At 41.2% G+C, this 15262-nt stretch overlaps 1 protein-coding gene across 1 annotated transcript in view; it reads left to right on the plus strand.

Moving 5' to 3' along the window:
- Window positions 1-13038: 13038 nt before the first annotated feature.
- The window catches only part of plpp4 (phospholipid phosphatase 4), a 38323-nt gene continuing 36099 nt past the window's right edge, over window positions 13039-15262 (plus strand). Inside the window, exon 1 of the mRNA XM_071913312.1 lies at window positions 13039-13127. Within this exon, the coding sequence (XP_071769413.1) occupies window positions 13039-13127 (89 nt within the window). The remainder of the gene's footprint in view (window positions 13128-15262) is intronic.

A 15262-nucleotide genomic window follows, 5' to 3' on the forward strand; every position in this document is an offset into this window, starting at 1 on the left:
TGCGAGTAGCCCCCACACGTGACCTTTTACCCTGGCATGGAGAAAACGTAACGTCAAACCATTCAAATATCTGGCAGTTTAATGTTTCCTTCCTTCCTTCCTTCCTTCCTTCCTTCCTTCCTCATCGGCAAAGGTGCATATAATATGATTCAAAACCTATACTGAGTCGCTAGAGGCCCCTCTTCAATTCGGCATACATATAATGCACCAAGCAACACTTATTGCAATACAATTTCAGCTTTAATAAATGTTCACATTGCTCACCGCCGCCCACCACGTTGTATTTTTGGTGGAAGAAGGTAGCTGGAATAACAAGCAAACCAACGCCATACTCCTCTCTAGTCTAGACATGCAGTTGACATTAAAAATAAATAATAATTTACTCCCCAATAATGCATTATCCTCTCTTCCCATTTATCATCAGAAATACTTGCTTGGGCTGTGTATGTCTGCAATACTAGACCTCTAAAAACTCAATTTGGAAAAAAATACTGATAGGTTGACAAGGACGCAATCTCCTGTGCAGAAGTCCCCAAACTAAACTGTGCATACCTCCATGGGCTAGCCCTGCTTCCAGCACGGTACTACCCTCCAGACATAAAAGTGCTTGTCCCGTCGCCCTCCCCTAGTGCTATGTCAGTACTAAAGTAATGGCTTTTGAATGGCGCCATTACCACAGGTGACAATACGCCAATAAAACTATACTGAAACCAATTTCACACATATAATCCCTCAGTTGTAATCTAGAATCACACTATTGATTTCCCATCAATAATGCGATGTAGATGGGGAAGACTATAGAATGAAGGGCGGAGTGGGGAAGATTAATAATTGTAGGTGTAATTATTTCAGTTGGAACGACAGGCCTTAAACTTCACTCCAGATATAGCCTCATACACACTTTGCAAGTACACTGTGAGTACAGCACACAGTTTAACGAAGCCAAGCATGCAAATGGGTAAGCAGATAGCTTTTTCTATGCAACAGATGTTGGACGAGATGGACTGTGATGGAGGGTCGGACATTGAACTTGAAATGGAAGCAGATGATGCCGGTGGCGAGGGGTCATCATCTAATTCCTAGTCTGATCCAGCTCCTTCGGTGACCATGTGGAGACTGTGGACTGCATGGCATGGCAAAGGTCAGACTGAACCAACAGGCGGTGCATTTAGGCATTGCACACCATACAAGGCGAATAGTTTGCCTCCATTCATTGTCTGTGAGAAGCAAATAACAGTGTGTGCATGACATGACGGGATATTTGGCAACACGAACCAGGCCTGTGACGATGAGAAAAGTTGAAGTTTGATATTATGCAAATGAGCACGATGGTTGGGGACCACATTCCCCTGCTCACAGAGACAGCAGGACCAACACTTAATACAAAAACTAAAATCAGCAGTCACCTGGACAGCTCTGTCTGTGTGTGGGACTTGGCGTGGGGTGCCGCTGGCAGGGCAACACAAGGACATGGTGCAAACAAAAACCAAGAGGCTTTGTCCTTGCCATCATAACTTCTGTATGTCCGGAGTTAGGGAGGAGGTGGGGGGACTGGATGGGGATATACGTCTGATGGAACAGTTTGGATTGGATTTTTTCACAGACACCACACCATGAAACTGCCTCAGGGAAATCCTGTGGTTCCTGTGTTTTGATGACAGGAAGGATATACACATGCAGCCCCAATTAGCGCAAGTTTCCTACATTTGGGACAGTTTTGTGAATAACTCCATTGCTAAACTAAATATAGCGGGGGATGAAAAGATGCTTTCATTAACATCTCAATAGCCATTCACCCAATTAACCAAAAAGTCTGGCATCAAGTAGACATGTGGCCATTGAAGGTGGTGTGTTAATAAAAACATCATTATTCTGGACAGTCTGCTGCAGCCACATGAGATGAGTTCAATCAAATAAACACTCCTTCCTCCATTCTCCTGCACAGGTAGTGAGAATTTATTCACATTATTACAGTGCACGAGTTGCATACACACACACACACACACACTGATAGAGGGCATGGATCAGTTATCCTGTTTTTGATCACAACAGCTATCTCCAAATAATGTGAAATAAAAGCAGGTTGAACAAACAACAATTTTAGGGGAACATCACTGGACTTAAGCTATGAAATTTGAGTTTTCTTATTCCTGTGCCCCAGCACAATGTGATCTATATTTGTGAACATTTGCTGCTGTCTCCCATTTCTAGAATCAAACGAACAATTTGACCCACCCCTTTATGTGATATTGATTTACACTGATGCTTCTTTGGCTGTCTCTGACCATGAGAATAAATTATGTTCTTATGTTCTTGTATCTCCAAAATGCCAGCTCCATTTCTTCTTCACTTTAACAGTATAAAACAAGCCCTTTTGAACATTACAAGTATTCATTTTTTCAAAATGCAATTTTACAATAAAATCACAGTTTGGTTTAATTAAAACTGTCAGATTTAAGGCCTTATTATAACTATAAAAGTACCAAATTTTGGCACCAAATATTTTAACATATTTCAGTACCATATGATTTGGGTGCCCACTCCTACCCAAATGTGATTTATTTTATGGTAGTATTGCCATTTGTGGATCCGAAAATAATACTCTTATCCCCAGAAAATTTCCCAGAGGGCTCTCCCAACCCCCTTTTACAGTTCCATCTTTGCCGTCTTTTCACTTTCATTTTATACGGATTCAACTCCACTTAATGCCTGATCCTGCAGAGTTTTTTAGATACAAACAGCAGTCAGTATAAATCACTCTGTTGGTAGGTTTGGTCTGTCGGTCCCTAAAAGAAAAAAAACAACCTGCTACAAATATAGAGGATACAGAGGTACAACTATGAGTTTCTGGGACAGGCACTCTGGTGCTTTAGCTCACTTGGTAGAGCAGCAGACTTTCATGCACGGATGGGTTTTAATCCCAGGGGTTGGCAAATGATTCAAACAGAGTTTAACTCTTGAACCCAGTAAGCACAGAACGTTTAAATTATGCTATTTGACATGGTCAATTTAAAAGATAGCATATTTCCACCAGAATACTAAGAAAAAAGTTAAGTCCCACACCAAAATGAATTGTTTAGTTTCATAGCATTGATTGATGTTGCACACAGTCAAAAATATGCCTAAATTACAGATCACTGATTAGCCTGTTCAGGAGCATCCTTATTAGTGGCTGCACAATCTAAACAAGTGTAGGCCTCAATGAGGTATCCTGTACCAATGTGATTACAGCTTATCACAAATGATGTGCTTGTGCTTGTTAAGCTCTATTTTCTACTCTCTGGCTTTGGGAGACAGTTGTTCATGTGTTGTGGCGTTAACGACTACACCACCTGGCGGCAAGGTTGAGCACCATTACTCAGGTTCCCTAGTCCCCTATACCATCTTTACCATCTTTTCCCTTTCATTCTCTATAAAGCAGCTTCACACTTTGTACCTGATGACATGACAAGTTTTTGAACTCAGTTTTCAGGAGTAACTTGAATTGAGGGCCATTCCCCTTTAAACTGATAAGTATTCCCCTTTAAGATTAGAGGACTTAGAGTAGACATGCAGAAATTACTCATCATTTTTCATATTGCTGAGAGGCAAGTAGCTGTCCCCCAAACCCCGTTCCCACATCTAGCAGTAAGCCTCTTTGCACAGTGTGTGAGAGAGGCGCTTCTCCTTTTTGAGCGATGTGGCGTTTTGCTAATGACTTCCCAGCTGTCATCTGGAAGAAGCCAGTGCCAAAATGGGCAGGAGGGTGAAGAAAGCTCGGCCTATTAAACTGGCACTGCCACACTAGCTTCCTTTGGCAGTCATGAAAGCATAGACAATTACTGGCCCAGGTTAATGTGAACCCCTATTAGTGATGGACACCTAACACCTTTGGAAGGATGCACCGTAGCACGGTGCCAAGTGGCATTGGGCTTCCAGTATCCATCCCAGTGTCCCATCATTCTCCTGCACTGAAGGTGTGTCTTCTCTCTGGTTGACAAAGCTGCTCATGCACACGTTAGGCTCTGCTGTGCTTCTTCCAGCCCACTGCTGTAGACAGGGGGGAAAGTAGGTTGGTGGTGAGAGACCATGAAAATGATTTGTTATGGGAAGAGATGATATAGAGGATGAGAGGGAAGGAAAAAACCGCGGGATGACTTGCCGTGCTGATAGAGAGAGGTGCTGCCTGTGTCATGGTTTAATCAGACACCTAGTGGGGGACTGGGATCAACTCCATGATGGGAAGAGAGAGAGGGAAAGAGAGAGAGGCTGTGTCCCAAAACTATATCTGCATGGTTAGCATGCTGATTTCAGACTGCGTGCTAACAAAACTACATTCTGGAGGTAGGCCGATTAATTGGTTTGGCCAATTAATTGGGGAAGATTAGAGCTTTTAGTTAATAATTGTGGATTACGAACAATTATTTGCCAAGATGCACAATAAGGTACATAGAGCACATAGAGGAAATAGTTCAGTTTCCATACAAACAAAGGACATTGCATCCTCTTATTTTTGACAGGAAAAAAATGTTGCTAATGTGTAGAGTGTTAGCAATTTTCACATAGTTAGTATAACACATGAATGATGTCCCTACTTCACCTTCGAGGACAAAATGATCCTGTACTGCTTTTGGTTGGTAGGATAAACCGCACTTTATATGATGTAAACCTATCGTTATAAAATAACAACAATAAACTGGAATAAACTGGAGCTGCTGAATTATTACATTGTTTTTCTTTCCAAAATATCAGCCTTCAAAAATCAGTAATTGGTTGAAAAGTTTGATATTTTTAACCTATTACATTTGAGCCATAGTGAGGTCCAAATTATAATAACATTATATAGTTGTTGTTTGCATGGTTGTTTAGTTTTAAGATTATTTACGTATATCACACCACATTAAGGATAGCATTTTCTTGTTCTACTTTGTGGGTAGTAGATTTTTCCATGTTCTGCAAATGCTGAAATTAATAATAACACTGTTGTGATAAAAATGGTCTAAACCATTTAAAATTCAGTGGAGAGAGGTAGAGAGGGAAGAGGGTGGTGGTGGGGGGGGGGGGCTGACTGTCTGATGGTGTGACTAACTGTCAGAAGAAGAGAGAAGAGGATGAGAGATGGGGCCTCTGGGTATCACAGTGGGATAAAGCTGGGGGACATGAGCTCAGAGCCGGCTTCAGCAGTGAAACATGAGAATGACCCTTGCAAACAAACACAACATACAGACCACAGTGTATCATATAGTGTCACTGAGGCTGGGGAAACTGAGATTCAGAAACATATAGCCTTGGCCAAATGTTTATAGTCTCATGATCACATCACCAAGTCTCAGCAAATCTCACTGTGAATTGCCATTCCCAATTCCCCTACCTCTGTTTTTATTCTAAGAAAATGTTTGAGCGTTTTTCAGTATTGACTGCCAGTCTGCCTTCATCTTTCTGCTGTAACTTAGTCTATGTGATTTCATAATGCTTTGCTATTTGTTTGTATTTTTATATTAATTGTGATGGGTATCATTAATATCTGATATTTAACCAGCCCAATTATATTTCCTTCTGTTGTACAGTATGTTATTACCCTAAAATTAGAACCTCTTGTTAAAGTGCTAAAATATGTGAATGGCATTTTAGATATTGCACATGAATTTAACCAAAGGCAAAGAAAACCAAAGCACTCTTTTATGTGCACAATTCAAAACCCCTTTATTGCTATGACTACCTTGCATGTTTTGCCAAAGCTGCCTTAATGATGAAACATCTTTCAAACAGACTTTACCCTTGACTCCAAACAACTTTTTGGCAAGCAATTTTAAAAATTGTTGCTGGAGCATAAAGCATGGATGCACTTTGGTATCCTCCCTCAACTTTTATGGTACAAGGATATTGGAGGAATGCCATATCTATATCAGTGTGGACAAACAACTCTGCTTATCCTTTGTCATCTCTCTCTCTGACATTAAAGGGCATATAATAGAGATGGAAACGATGGAAATACCTTCCCTCCAAACTTCACTATACTTTGTCTTATGTTATGCATCCTGAAACCATTTCAGTGGGTTTTTAAGTGTCTATATTTTAAATCTGTGTGTGACTGATAGGGCATGCTTGGGCATGGAACAGATCATTCTTATGAAAAGCACAAAAGTGGCAGTGACAAACACGATATTGTTTACATCTATTGTGTCCCGAAATGTTGTGAAACAAAGTGCGTCATGCCAAGCAGTGGGGAGAGTAATACATCGAGGCTGGTTTTTGACAGACTGTGTTTTGATAACAGATGGCAGTTTGAGTTCTCCTGAATAACAAGGAGCACAGTAGACCTTGGCTTGTTTCTCTTAGAATCATATTAAAATGAAATTACTAGGAGCCGTTTGGCATGAAAGGAAGGAGTGTAATTTGCTCAGAGGAGAGAGGAAGCAAAGGCAGAATGGCTCTCTCTCTCTTTGATTCTCCCACCCTCTCTTTCTCTCTCTCTCTCTTACTTAATTACACATGCCCAGGCGTTTCCTCCTTAATGGAGTCTCACTGTCACCAGGGAGTTAAAATTAGAAACACAGACAGTTTTCTGTAATAAGTTTAATTGGCCATCTCTACAAACATAGCACACTGTTATTCTCCTCAAGTCATAAGAGCACTTTCTGTTTGATCCTAACAGTATGTGATGTGTTGATGTTTCACATTTTCCTCACTCTGTCTTCATTAACTTGTTTATGTCAGTTAGCCTATAGTAGATGTATAATGTGATATAGTACATAGATCCATGTCGTTAACCATAGCATTTTAACACCTAATACAGAAAGTATCAGACATTCCTACGTGCAGATGAATTCTCAGGGCTTAAAAAGGACCAATTAGGCTCTGGTGACAGGCTGAAGGTAATAATAGTGTCAATGCTGACCTTTACCAAAGAGCTGTACTGTATCACTGAACTGAGATAGGATTTAGGACTCATGTTGTTTAGTTAATTAGGGAATCATATCTCTCTCTGCCTGCTCTGCAAAACAGCTCCTCCCTAATGAATTTTGCTGTGAATAAGCTGAGCCCAATGTGAGCACAGGAGACAATGTACCAGCTGTGTTGATTGTAATCATTCATTTCTTAAACCACGTCACTGAGTGTCCTTATATGCTTCTCTCTTTCCTATCCTCCAAAGCTTTTTTTCAAAGTTTTTTTCTCGCCAGGCCTCACAAATCTTTTCTTACTGGGCTTGGGAATTTATCTCCCTTTTTCCCATGACAGATGAGGCAAAAGGCTGCACCAGTAGAGGAAAGAGTGAATGAAGGTTGATCAAAAGGATGAGAGGTCCTGAATACTCATGCCGCAATTTGCTCACCATTAGCCAAGACAGGCTCAGTTTCCATTACCGTTTGTAGCCAGAGGGCTGCTCTGAGGGAGCTCCAGTCTAGAACTCTGTGTATTGATGAGGAAAAAATTAAAATCAATTCATAAAATCATTTGCCTTGACTACTGTACATGGTAGCATTTTGCTCAGTTTGGGTACAACTGCGGTTCTGGACCTGAGGTATAAATGTGTGTATTTTGCATATATTTAAATCGTATATATTTAAATTTCGGTCTACAGACATAGAATGAATTATCAGCCTGATGTGCAGTAGTGAAGTCCATGACGTAGCACTTGGGAGCATGCCCTAAAGAGTGAACACACTACCGGATAACTAGTAAATACTTGACTTCAAACGATTTATTGTATTTCTTTGAACAATGCATCTTTGCGTTTGTTTCGAGCAAATGTTGTCAATTGTTGCATTTCAAGTGAAAAAAAAAAAGCAACAAGTAAGGGAATTTGATGTGACAACAAGGCACATCCTTGTTATCCTCTTGTGTGGCACTGATTTTGAAATGAAAGTTTGTGCATACTGTATACCAGACGCATGCACCGTGTCTGTTTTTCTGCATTCTGGTCTCATGTGACCAGCCCCGTAGAGAGCAGCAGCTGTGTGAAATAGCCGTGGAGTTGTGGAGGACAGGTGTGGAATCGCCAGCAAATGGGAGGCTGTGTACTCAACAACAAAGTACATCCCTGAGGAAATCAATGTATTTTCCTTTGCCCTTGTTTTAAGAAAGAAGTTTGGATCCAGTCTAAAATCCTAATGATTTTTCGCTTTAGGTGATTTTTAGGAGGCTGATCAATGACAAGATTTTCACACCAGGCAATTCTAGGCTTATCTGTGAGGCTGTGGTATCAGATCCAATTATAAGCAGATAAAATGCAGTAGTTCAGAGTCATGCTTTGAATGCATAAATGTAGGTCGTAAATAACTGCAAACAACACTGTGACATTAAATATATCACATTATACGCATCTTTCACACACATCTCGTACCTGTGTGTGAGAGCAATTTCACTCTGTCACTCTCTCTCTCTCTCTCTCTCTCACATCCACACTGACTCTCTGAAAGGCACAATAATTTCAGCTCTAATTCATTTTCTCTCTTTCCCTCGTAATAGCAGCTATTCATCCACCCAGAAGTAGAGAACTCTGCCATGGCAGTCCAGGATCCGGCCCCACAGTAAGGCAAAGGGACCATTGTGATAGAGTTGAAAGGAAAAATAGAACCACAGTAGGCCCATAGCAGAGAGAACCACTGAGTCTGTATCCCTATTCTTGTAGCGGTTTAACATTTCATCACTGTGTGTCATTTTCAAAGGCAGAACTAATTGCTGACAATAATTACTAATTTCACTGATGGCATTAGCACTGATAAGAATGATGGTTATCGGATTAGTCAAGCTGTATTATGCTTAAAGACACAAACCAAGATCCTGAGTATATCAAATTGGAGTACATGTGTATGGACTCTTGAAGGATGGGACTTTCTGATGTAAAATCACTTCACAATATCCCATTATTACTCATTACAGCTCAATTTTTTAATTCAGTACAAATGTAAAACTCACTTTTTAAACTCTTTAAAACTCACAGTTAGCAGTCACATACTGTCAGTCCTTTTATCAAGAGCCGTGCCACTGAATTTGAGACCCCAAGTATATTTAACCCAATAAAATCAACTTAAGTCAATAATGGTTCCTAATTTCACAGTGGCTCTTTTATTGGCCTATATAGACTAGTCCCAGTGCAAAGGATGTTCTATCAACTAAAGTAAGATGCTCTTTACAGTAGAGTGCAAACGCATGCTTTGGCAAATGTTGGAAACAGGCACACCTCAAGTATATAATTCTATTAAGAGATTTTTGTAAATTATTAATTAATTGATATAATTATTAGATAATTAATTAAAATAATACAATTTTATTTAATTACTTTTCTTGTTTAATTTAGTTTAATTGTTTAATTAAATGTACAAAATTGGTCAATTCTTTCAACTTTGAGTAAAAATCTTAGATGCTCTGTGACTCATACTTTTTAGAGAACATTAGCACTGTAAAGGCTGAACTTGAATCGTTTTAGAGAAAGGAGTGTGGGTGGTGAAAGGAGAACAGATTGTGTGTGTGTGTGTGTGTGTGTGTGCTGTTTCTTTTATTTCATTTGTTTTTCTCATTGCATACCAATTATATGGTTTCTTCACCTTCAGTGATCATTGCTGGGCATTTCTTTATGAAAAAGAAACAGAGTTAATCAAAAAAAGATAAATGCCCTTATATGAATAGATAATTGTACTGTATGTTCAAGGATTTCCTTGCGTGTGATCTTTTGCTTTGATGAATTTCATATTTATCCTTAAACAGTACTATCATACTTTTACTTTGATGTACACTGTATAGTTAATGTTCAGGGAAGAATGTTTTCCCATGACTTATATAACCACACCTTCAACAAGTTTATGTTTACTGTTGCCAATCAATAACCTTCAGTGGTAGACAAATCTAGAAAAATCTAGCCCCTGCAGCATGCTTCACAATTTATGAGAGTTCTGTTTGAGTTTTGGCAGCTGGCATTTTAAACTCAGCGTGATCTGGTCCGCTGAAGCTGCTTCTCGTCTTGTATCAGTCCACGTTGCCTCTTTACAGGCCATCGCTGTTTTGGTCAGACAGAAGAGACAAGAGATGAGAATGATGATGCAGCAGAGCAGCTTTCTGCATTCCTTTTCATTTAGAGATGTTTGTTAAGAATGGAATTCCTGCAATTGATGCCTAGACGGGCCAAAAAATAAACTGGTCCTTCTTTCATTTGTCAGAATTTGCATTTGGCTAGTCCAGGCCTGGATACATTACTTTCCACACAGACAGTAATGTGTGAATTTGTGAGGAACATCATACCCTACTTCAAACCACATTACTACCTGTGTGTCTAAGAACAAATAAAGAGTTCAATTCCAATATGATAATTGTACAACATCTTTAAAATAAATAGTACCCAGTCTGTAAAAGTGTCTTCAAGTGTCAACCAAGGATTTAAGTTACCCATTATCATTTTAAAAACAGTACTATAATTGGTTTTAATTTTGTTATATAAACCATTTGGTAACGTCACTTTTTTTTCAAACAGGTATCTCATTTTGGGATGGAAGTCTTCAAATGTAGAAATTGCTGCTCAGCTATGTAGGATGATATCCCAGTAGCAAACCATACACCTCCCTAGGTGGGTCACCATATAAAAAATGCTGCCCAACTAGTGTTGTAACTCTGTACACCATGAATGAGGGATGTTTTCCAATAAAACCTAGCCTAGAGTGTAATGAGGAGAGTTGTCCAATAAGGCCTAGAACTCAGAGAGTAATGGACCACCTCTCTATAACATGATGAGTCACTCTGTCGCAGAGGCTGACACTGGAAAGTGTATGTACCCAGACCCATGGAGGTAATTAGGAGCACTTTGTAAAGCTATATTCAACTTTGATATATTGAAGTACGACCTATTTTAGAGCATGTTATATGTCTAACCTAGCAGTGTAAACACACCCTCTGGGAATGTGAGTCACAGGCTACACTGCAGAAGAAGAAAAGGAGCCTAGGAGATAGGTCTGTGAGATAGAAGATTTTAGAGAAGAAAAATAACTATCAAAATAGTAGATTGCAGTAGGAATGAAATAAAAGAGAAAGATGCCTCTAACACATAGACTTTGTGCATAAGCTTCTCTACAACAAAGAGTGACTCCAGGGCATGGGTCAGCATTATTTGGAGAGAGCAAGTCATGTTTTGAATTCTATCTCTTCTTGTCTATGATTCAGTGTTCATGCAATCCTGTTCTGATGTTGGGAAAGGTCATCTCTCTGACCAGAGTGAGTCATCTGAATCCGGACTGAGGTAAAACCACACTGATGGCTTGTAATAAACATGCAACACTCTCTAAAAGCTGAAAAATGTGATGGCTGCCAGGAAGCTTTGAAGTTAGTTCTCCCCTTCTCCTCTACCACCATTTGATGTTTCTCTCCACTGTTGTTTTGTTTTGTTCTCATTAGTGAGCTGGCAAAGAGTAGCGGCATATCACGTAGAAATCTACGAAACACGGGGACAGATCAAAACCTATATTAACTGTGTGTGTGTGTGTGTGTGTGTGTGTGTGTGTGTGTGTCTGTCTGTCTGTGTCACTGTCAGTGTGTGTGCCTTCATGTCTCTCAGTCACACGTATCTAACAGGACATCTTGTAAACCAGTCAGTGAGCACAATTTTTAAATTGAATGTACAGAACCCATTTTCAGCCTGTCAAGCTTGTGACCTAGAAAGGCCCCAGAAAAGTTTTTGGGTCAGAGGCTTTTTCATGGTGGTCTCGCTCTCTCTCTGTCTCTCTCTCTCTCTCTCTCTCTCTCTCTCTCTCTCTTTCTCTCTCTCTCTCTCTCTCTCACACACACACACACACACACACACACACACACACACACAGCCTACACACGCATATATATGCACACACACACACACCTTGGACAGACAGGTAATGCAGAGAGGCCAGTTTTAGAGGGCATGAAATATTCATGTGTGTCTGTGAAGTGCTGGCCAGGTTTCCTGAGCCTGCAGGTATGCTCCTGCCCGCGCTCCTTTATCACTGTCTGGCTGCACCCGTAGGCCCTCAGGTGCTGGTTCCTTCATACTGGTGTGATTGGACAGTGGGGAAGAGCCAACAGAGAGCAGGACTCCCCCAACCTGGCCTGCTGTGGCACAGTAATTTAATATCACATGTCAGGCTGAGCGTTGAGCCTAATGCCTGTACTGATGCATTAGTCTCACAAGCCATTCGAATATGGTGAACATGTTCTGGTTAATGAACACCTACCCAGACTGTTCCATTGGCATGGCTCTCTTTTTTTCCTGTCACATTTACTTAATCATTCAACAATTAAATGAAGGAAAGTCTGTTGAAGAGTAATTTCTCATAGGCTTGAGCCTAGACATGGGGAGTTGAGAGAAGAAATTCAGTTCTTATTGCAGTACTGGACATGGGCACAACAATGTTGGTAGATCTAGATAAATAACCTCTTGCATTCACTCTCCTGTGCAGTATGTGACTGTGGTTTTCCAGAAATGGTTTCCCAGAAATTTCTAGTCTGATTCTTCAAGGTGAAGCTGTGGCAGGAAAGAGAGAGAGAAAGTAAGAGAGAGGGAGAGAGAGAGATTTCGCACATTTAGGCCCACTGTATGACTCTATACACTCACTCGGTGACGCTCAGTCAGTCTCTCCACTTTGCTTTCTCTTTTTTTTTTTTAACTTTCCCCCTCAGCTCTAACCCACACCTTCTTTCTCTAATGTTTTTTCCATTTCGTGGGATGTCGTCTGAGATGCCTTCATACCGCTCCCCCCAAACTCCAACCCAGTTTAAGTAATTGATGGAGCGGAGGAAGGAGACTTTCGTACGATAGAGGAGCAGCTGTCAGCAGCAGAGTTGCAATAAAGAAAATCGCCGGAGGGGATTGAGACAGACGGAGACAAGCGGAGACAGGCGAGGGCGAGGAAGGAAGACTTCTTCAGGTGACCGAGCCGCGGCGGAGGCGCACGGCATGTGTGATTAGGGAGCACCGCTTCTGGAAGCGCCCGGCACCGAGAAAGCGCTCACTTTGCTAAGGTGGATTACAAAGTGAACAAACCTCCGAGCTGACCGGCCCCCCCTTTTGTTTATTTCACTTGACGGATTTTCTCCAGAATCATGAATATGTCGCCCCCAGACCGCAGGAAAAACATGCGAGCGCTGGCTTTGGAGATTGGCATTCGAGTTCTGCTCTTCGGAGTTTTTGTGTAAGTATATGCCCAGTTTTATATTATTTGACAGAGCTATTCTGGCATTATCTCCCCCGGTGTGGGAAAACGAGCTCATTCAGTTTCATGACCGAAGCTATCCGTGCGCCCTTTACATGATAGTGAACTGCTGTATCCAGGTTCATTTGCCGCGGTGTGGTGCTGAACGAACAGCTCCTACTGTCAGCCCGCAGTTCAGCACCACGGACAGATCCCAGCCAAACGACTGGTACAGTAGAGCCGCAGACGCCGCGGTAACAGGTTGCATTAGCAAGTTTATTAATGGGCAACTTTCACTGCTATTCATTGAAACTGTATTTCGATATTTTATGGTGACACTGGGGAAATGTCCTAGCAGCCGTTTGCCTGTTTGGAGAAGAGTGATGGTTACTGATATTGTGCGTGTGTGTGTGTGTGTGTGTGTGTGTGTGTGCGCGCGCGCGCGCGCGCGTGCGTGCGTGTGCGTGTGTAGGGGGGTCGGGGTAGGATGAGAAATGAAAGAGAAAGATATGACAGCAGCTAGGACCAGTTTTCTCCATATAAATCAGACAATCAGATAAGGGACTTATTGCCCAAGCGGCACAGTGGCAGACATGCTCAATACCTTTTTTGGAACGTGACACTTTCTGCCGGGAAGGTTGTGCTTGTGAAGCATGAAATTAACTCAAAAACTAACATGAATATGAATTATTAATTGTTTGTCTGACCTGCAGCTATCACAACTCGTTTGCATCATGACTCTCATTTATTGATTTCCTGCTTGATGTGATCTGTAAAGCCCCGGGTTCTGTTATCTGAAATGACTCACCTTGCTGCGGCTTTCATTCCATCTCCAACAAAATCAGCTCCTCTGACTTGGAGTGTATAGCTGCCCTGCCTGCCTAGCCTGTGTACATTATCATTAATATCTGTCCTTGGGCTAAGTGGCCTGGCTGCATGTGTGCTGTCACCCTTAACAGATTATACAGCCATGTAGAAGAGCCTGATACAGCACATTTGCAGTGATTCACATAGACAGAGTCAACTGGAGGGATTTGATCAAAGAAAAGAATGAAATGTGTCAGAGAGAAGGTTTTGGCCCATCTATCATGACATTGAAGCACCCTGATAATGCAGTCCTTTGTGTGTGTGTGTGTGTGTGGGTCTGAGGGGTGCACATTTGTGCATGGGCATGTATTTGTGTGTGTGTGTGTGTGTGTGTGTGTGTGCATGGACATGTGCATGCAGGTGTCAGCTTGTGTGTGCCATGTATGTGTTTCTGTGTGTATGTGCCTGAGGCAACATGCTAAAAACAATTTCACACAATTTCACATCAGCTGACTGCTGCATTCTACCACAGTAGCTTCCCCAGTCACAGGGGCCTTGATCACAGTAATGAATTGCATTTTACTGCCCATATTCCCCCCTCAGTACACAGCGGGCTAAGCCTAATAAACTCTGTTTGTTATGGAGCCCCATCAGTAATCTTCATCTGCTCTGTGCTTACAGCAGTGTCCCTTCACTGTTTGAAGTACATCACATTAAATTAATGATGAAAGCATCTCCTGGATGCTCAAATGAAATAAACAACTTGCATAAGATTATAGATTCTAGTTTGACTCTCATACATGAGCATACACACACACAGACATGCAACACAAGTCCCTCCATGCAGTGCGTGCATGCACACACACACCTCAATTTCTGCATATTGCCCTGCCTATTATAGATCATTATGGGTAGGATGTCAGCATGTGGAGAGTCTGTCACAGATAGGCTATCAGGGCAGTGGAGATTGGATTCCAATGTAAAGATGAGTCATGCAAGCCGGAAAATTCTATTATTCAGTTAATTTTTTATTTCGTTCAAGACAAGGATAGCAGACATAAACATTACTGGCATTATGTTACATACAGTACGTTATGACATGAGCTAGTTGGCAGTGACTTGGAAAACACTGATTTAGAGACAGCATCACAGTCTGAAAGCAAAAGAGTTTACAGCTTCAATCCCCAGGAAAGAATGAGACACAGCATGTGTTTTGACAGAGGCAGCATGTTGTGTAATATGATTTTAATCTATCTTAAGCTGTGGTCTAATGCATTTTCTTGAGCCTAGCAGTAATTGTTATATAGAACAAGCCTTTTGCTCAGCAG

The sequence above is a fragment of the Centroberyx gerrardi genome, chromosome 15 (assembly GCF_048128805.1).
Source record: "Centroberyx gerrardi isolate f3 chromosome 15, fCenGer3.hap1.cur.20231027, whole genome shotgun sequence".
NCBI classification, from domain to species: Eukaryota; Metazoa; Chordata; class Actinopteri; order Beryciformes; family Berycidae; genus Centroberyx; species Centroberyx gerrardi.